We start from the raw sequence: 6,254 nt of genomic DNA, 5'->3' as shown, positions 1-6,254 counted from the left end.
TGTCAGTGTCATTGATGACACTGACAGTTTTAGTTTTTTAAAATAAATAAATGTCATAACAATACGTATAATTTTTTACATAATAATAATAATCATAATGAAAAAACAGAAAAATACAGAAGCAGAAGAACGAAATCCTTGTTTAAAAGAACAAGATCTAACTTTTAAATGTTTTCATGATAATAGCTTCGACAAAGAAGCGTGTGAAACTGCAATTGATAATTACAAACTTTGCAAATCTTTTTGGGTTAGTAATATACACATTATAATTTGAATATTGCACCTCCAGAAAAAGGGTCCAAGGAATAGCAATCTCAAGAGACCAACAATAGTGTCATATATAACAGGTGACAGTATTTTACCAGACCACTACCTCTCTTTTCGTTTCACATAGTTATTTCTGTCAGATGTCACCAAAACCATTTAAGTCAGTCTTTGTTCCTGAATCTTTTTGGAGACTGTAGTCACCCCAACTCTTTCCCTAAACAAGTGGTACCTGATCCTGACCCATCTAGTCTTACCCAGCATAAACCCTAACATTTTCATTTCAGTTAATCCTTTCTTTATACCCAGCATAAGCCCCATCTTTTTTTCGTGAATCTTCTTTCAAGTACATACTTCACTGCTATACACCAAGACCCACTTCACCATACCCTTGTATATCTTCCTTTTCAGCCTTTCCCTGATTTTTCAATCACAGAATACCCGCTTATTGGTTTAGAGTTAAACCAACTAACCTGTATCCTGTGGGGAATAGGGAACTTGCACATTTTTTTTTATTAGATAATAATGTTCAGTTTTGTTTAAAAATGAGATTTCCAAAATTTCACGCTTCAAAAACTCGTAATAACTTAGAAATACATATTTAAAGTCTTCAGCGGTATAAAATAGTTCAAACGGCACGTGACGTCACATAGTTTTGCATTCGTTTTTATTATGGTTATATTTCGCTGTGTCTAGGTACACGCTAACGTGTACGCAAATAAAAAAGTTAGGTAGACGCGAATTAAACTTCATCAAGCCAGTGACGTCATTATTGAGCTTGCGCAGTTACTATTCTTTTTCTCATGATCATCTTTCAGTGCGTCACAGTTTTTCGATTTCTTTCTAACGCATTAAATTGTATGTGACAGAAAAAAAGGCACGTCGGTGATTACTTCTAGTTCTGTGATTATTCTACTTGTCGATAGATGGCGCCATAATTAAAAAAAATAATTTTTTTTAATTAGATAATAATATTACAAATATAATCTGTATAATTTATAAGACTATATAAATCAAAGAAAATACCATTTTATAAATGCAAGAAACACATTTGATTCGTTTTTATTCTAAATTGAAAATAAAATGTGACAACTGTCAGATTTAACTAAAATGTCATGTTAGAATAAATGTCATAAATGTGTATTATCACGGACTTACCCTTTTTCCTATCATTTGTGACGCACTGAAAAATGATCATGAAAAGGACAATATATATTTTGGTACATGCTATTTTGATATGTTTAGTGTTTGTTTGATGGAAACATATTTGTTAAGGGAAGGGAAGCAGAACTATTCAGATGTTTCAAACTTAATTGTGATAAATCAATGTGTATATATAAAAGTATATATTTAGGTTAGCAAAATAATTATATGTATTTAGTTGACATGACATGTAGGTACAAAATATTGTTAAAATAATTTTTATACATAAGTGAATTATTATAATCAACTATTCTAAGTGCAAAATAAGCCACAATTTAACTAAAAAAATTATTTTTTTAAAATTTAGACGTCCAAATCGGATGTCATTGTCAAAATACAAAAATTAGTCAGATTAAATAAATTATTGGAAAAAATTTTTTACTAAGCAACAACATTTTTGTTTAATTTAATAATATTTTGTATTTTGACAATGTCATCCGGTTTAGAAGTCGAAACGTTAATAAAATCAATTTTTTAGTTAAATTGTGGCTTAGTTCCCATTTAGAATAGTTGATTACAAAAATGCCACAAGGATAATAGCTTCAAAACAAGTTAATTATTATTGTGAAAGCTTTAGGTCTTCCTTTTATTTTAATCTTTTACGGTAATACTATTTCATTTATAACTAAAAAAAATATATATTAATTTATAGTCTCTTATCTTTTGCGTACTGTTTTAAAATGTTCTTAAACTCATTAAAAGAACTAAATAATTGTCCGCACTCCGTAGTTAATTTAAAAACAAACACTAAACAAATAAAAAATAAGAAATCACTGACACTCTAACTTTTTTATTTGCGTACACGTTAGCGTATACCTAGACACAACCTTATATTTAGGTATATTCTTCTTCTCATTCTTTAGTTTATTGGCCTCCACCTACTTGGGTATTTGGCAAGCTCATTGTCGTGGAATAAGTCAAAAATATTTATAATCTAATGACATTTATCGTATGTCATTGTAATAATATATACCAGTTTGTTAAAATTGTAGTTTTATACTGTTTTTGAAGGAAATAACAAAGGTTTACTATTGAAAATAAAACAATTTTGTAAAAGTACAAATTTTCTATGAATAGGTCAAACGATCAAAAACACTTGTAATGTCACATAAATGTATTTTCTACTGACATTTATAACGTCTAATTTAAAATTCTGTTTACTTTATTGGAAAAATATAAATGTAAAACCAAGTGACGTCACGATGCGTTTTGGTCCACCTGTTTGAATTTGAATTTTTAATCGTCTTTAGGGGCCAAACGAAAGACAAACAAAACTTTTTTTATCTTTGATACATGTTTTAAATTATGTTCTGTTGTGATTTATAACATTTTTTCGAATTTAAAAATTTATGCAAGTTCCCTATTTCTCGATCTAATGTCCCATTTATCTAAATTCTCCTACTATTCCTCATTTTTCTCCAAGCAATTGAATATCCCCAAATACAGTACAACCTGCCATATCCGGACGGTTCTGCCCATCCGGATCTACTGAAATCTACCGAGAAAGGCAGTCCTGCTGTTGGACAATGCACTAAAAGAAGAACTAAAAGATGGCGAAATAATGTATTATAGAATCTATAAAACGTGTCTATCAACGAAAGTTATTGACGGCGTTGATTATTGGAATGTATGAAGGAGAAAACGTTTCAGAGACTATAAAAGAAGTAGTGGTCTTGATATCCGCATTTTTTCATATCCTGATAGGTCTGTCGCCACATTGATCCAGATGTGGCAGGTTTGACTGTACTAACACAATATCATCTACAAAGAGCATTGACCAAGGAGGCCTCCCCTTATTCTTATCTGTCAATACATGCATATCAAAATTAAACAGGTAGGGACTCAGTGAAGAGCCTTGACACAAATCAACTATCACTGGAAATATTCTTCTAGGGGTGCAATATTACAATAATGTTACATTCTTATAACAAATCGTGTTTATACATCTAAATATATCATTTTTAAATTCCAGTACGCTGTTCAAAAAGATAGAAGAAAACAAGGAATTCAACCTATAATGCCACCTTTATCTGAAAGAGATAGCATAAAACGTGATTTTTTTGCTAAATTTCAACAACAGCAATGAGTTGGATATGTTTCAAATAAAAGACAATATTTTTGTACATAAGTGAATATTTTGTTTTTGCAGCAAAAAGATGTTTCTGTTCTATATATTGATTTGTACATTTTTCGTGTTATATTATCAAACATTTTGACTTATAAAAACTATAGTTGTTGTCAAAAGATCATATTGTTATAAAATATAATAATTGTAGTATAATAGAAAATAATATTTTAACAGTTAAAGCAGTTTTAGTTATCTATTGATACACCTGGTTGTACCCAAAATATTCATTTCATGCAGGTTCAGACAATTTGGTGTGATGTGCTTGTGCAGCTTTAGTGTAAATTTCTGAATGCAGAGACATGGATGTAGATGTATGTGCATGTTTTATTGATTATCAACAAGCATTTGTCTGTGTACACAGCAACAATTGAAATAGAGCACACAACGCTAGTCTTATCACTGCTATTATTTAACACCTTGGCTGCGTTACGAGACAAATAGACCTCGTATTACATTAACTGTTGGCTGTGTCAACTGTCGTAATGCACGGTGGCAAATGGGGTACACAGGACATACAGGGTGTCCAGAAACTCTACCGACAAACGAAGACAGGAGATTCCTCAGATTATTTTGAGACAATTTAACCCAATTCATCTAGTCCGAAAATGCTTCTTAAGGGAGCTAGAGCTCTTTGAAGATGGCATCATGAAATTAGTTTTTCATAAATACCTCCAGAACGCTTCTATTTAGAAAAACGAAAATTGGTATGCATATTTACTTTTTAGAGATGAATCGATTCCATCCATTGCAAATTTCTAGTACCGGTCTTAGGCGTCTGTTATGGGTAAAGCAATAGGTATTTTATCGCATAACTTTTTTGTCCTGAACTTTTATGCATTTTTGTCACCGGATTATTAAATTGTGAGGTATTCTAGTACTAAAAGGTACTCTTGCTTTAAGTCGGTAGGACACACCGTTTTCTAGAAAAATCGATTTAAAAGTTTTTCGTTTTTGGAATTTGAAAAAAAATTGAAAGAACTGTTCAACAAAAAACGAAGTATTTTACCAACATAAAGTAAGAGTAACTTTTAGTACTCGAATACCTCATAAGTTATAATCTAGTGTCAAAAATGCTCAAAAATTCAAGACAAAAAAGTTATGCTATAAAATAACTGTTGACCTACCCAAACGGACGCATGACCAGTACTAGAAATTCTCAATTAATGAAATTGATTTATCTCTGGAATATAAATAAATGAACCAGTTTTCGTCTTTCTAAACAGTTTTTTTTTAATTCAAATACCGAAAAATTTTCAAATCGATTTTTCTAGAAAATGGTGTGTCCTACCGATTTAAAACAAGAGTACCTTTTAGTAATAGAATACTTTACAATTTAACAAGCCGGTGTCAGAAATGCATAAAGATAAAAATGTTATGCGATAAAATAACCGTTGCCCTACCCAAACGGACGCCTATGATCGGTACTAGAAACTTGCAATGGATGGATTAGATTTATATCTTGAAGATAAATACGCGTACCAATTTTTGTTTTTCTTAATAGAAGCGTTCTGGAGGTATTTAAGAAAAACTAATTACAAGACGCCATCTTCAAAGAGCTCTAGCTCCCTTAGGAAGCATTTTCGGACTAAGTGAATTGGGTTAAATTATCTTAAAATTACCTGAAGAATCTCCTGTCTTCGTTTGTCGGTTGAGTTTCTGGACACCCTGTATATCTGGATGTCGGAGATAAACTACACTATGTCATTTTAAGCAACTTTTCAGTAAAGCAGTTTGAATATTTTAAAAATTTTATATATCCCATAATTAGGTATCCCTTGGTCTGGAAGACAATGTGATCATATTTTAATCATTACATACATTGTGTCCGTAAAGTATGGAACAAATTCTTTTTTAGCTAAACAGAGCATTTTAAGAAATAATCCTGAAACACGTCGATTTTTGATTTTAATTTACCGTATTTTAAAATAATATTCTACTATACAGGGTAATTGCTTTCGAGTAATGACGTCACCGTCATTTTTTTTTTTAATGGAACACCCCCATTTTGTCTCAATTTTCGGATTACTCTAGCTGAGCTGATTCCAAAAATGTATCACATGTTGATTCAAATTGGTACAGGGTGGACAAAAATACAATAGCTTTGTGTGTGTTCATAAAGTAACGCGTTAGTTAAATTAACAATATTATCTAAAATACTTATTGTATTTTTGATATTTTCATTAATTTTTGATATTGTTTAATTTAATTTTTTAATTTAATATCAAAAATTAATTAAAATTTAATATTATGAGCACACACAAAACTATTGTATTTTTGTCCACCCTGTACCAATTTGAATCAACATGTGATACATTTTTGGAATCAGCTCAGCTAGAGTAATCCGAAAATTGAGACAAAATGGGGTGTTCCATTTAAAAAAAAATGACGGTGACGTCATTACTCGAAAGCAATTCACCCTGTATAGTAGAATATTATTTTAAAATACGGCAAATTAAAATCAAAAATCGACGTGTTTCAGGATTATTTCTTAAAATGCTCTGTTTAACTAAAAAAGAATTTGTTCCATACTTTACGGACACAGTGTATAACTAGTTTGTACAATACAACTAATAGAACGTTAAAATGTGCCCTAATTACTGTAATTAATGGTATTTTAGAGTGACATAGTGCAGTTTGCCTCTGAATGTTTTAAAAATCT

The 6,254-nt window shown here is 30.6% G+C and overlaps 1 protein-coding gene across 1 annotated transcript; it reads left to right on the top strand.

Annotated features, from left to right (window-relative positions):
- The first annotated feature begins 20 nt into the window (after positions 1-20).
- On the top strand, positions 21-3,774 carry LOC114337034 (coiled-coil-helix-coiled-coil-helix domain-containing protein 7). The gene is made up of 2 exons (XM_028287419.2): positions 21-247; positions 3,440-3,774. The coding sequence occupies exons 1-2, from the start codon at positions 98-100 to the stop codon at positions 3,551-3,553; spliced, it is 264 nt and encodes an 87-aa protein (XP_028143220.1). The 5' UTR covers positions 21-97; the 3' UTR covers positions 3,554-3,774.
- Positions 3,775-6,254: the final 2,480 nt, after the last annotated feature.

The sequence above is a fragment of the Diabrotica virgifera genome, chromosome 2, assembly GCF_917563875.1.
Source record: "Diabrotica virgifera virgifera chromosome 2, PGI_DIABVI_V3a".
Taxonomy (NCBI): domain Eukaryota; kingdom Metazoa; phylum Arthropoda; class Insecta; order Coleoptera; family Chrysomelidae; genus Diabrotica; species Diabrotica virgifera.
The sequence above is the reverse complement of the archived record's forward strand: the minus strand, read 5'-3'. Positions and strand labels throughout refer to the sequence as shown.

Excerpts from the sequence above, each read along its gene's own strand:
- LOC114337034 (XM_028287419.2), top strand. The coding sequence starts at position 98 with ATGAAAAAACAGAAAAATACAGAAGCAGAAGAACGAAATCCTTGTTTA. Across the intron at positions 248-3,439 it reads AACTTTGCAAATCTTTTTGG|TACGCTGTTCAAAAAGATAG; the intron begins GTTAGTAATATA and ends TTTAAATTCCAG.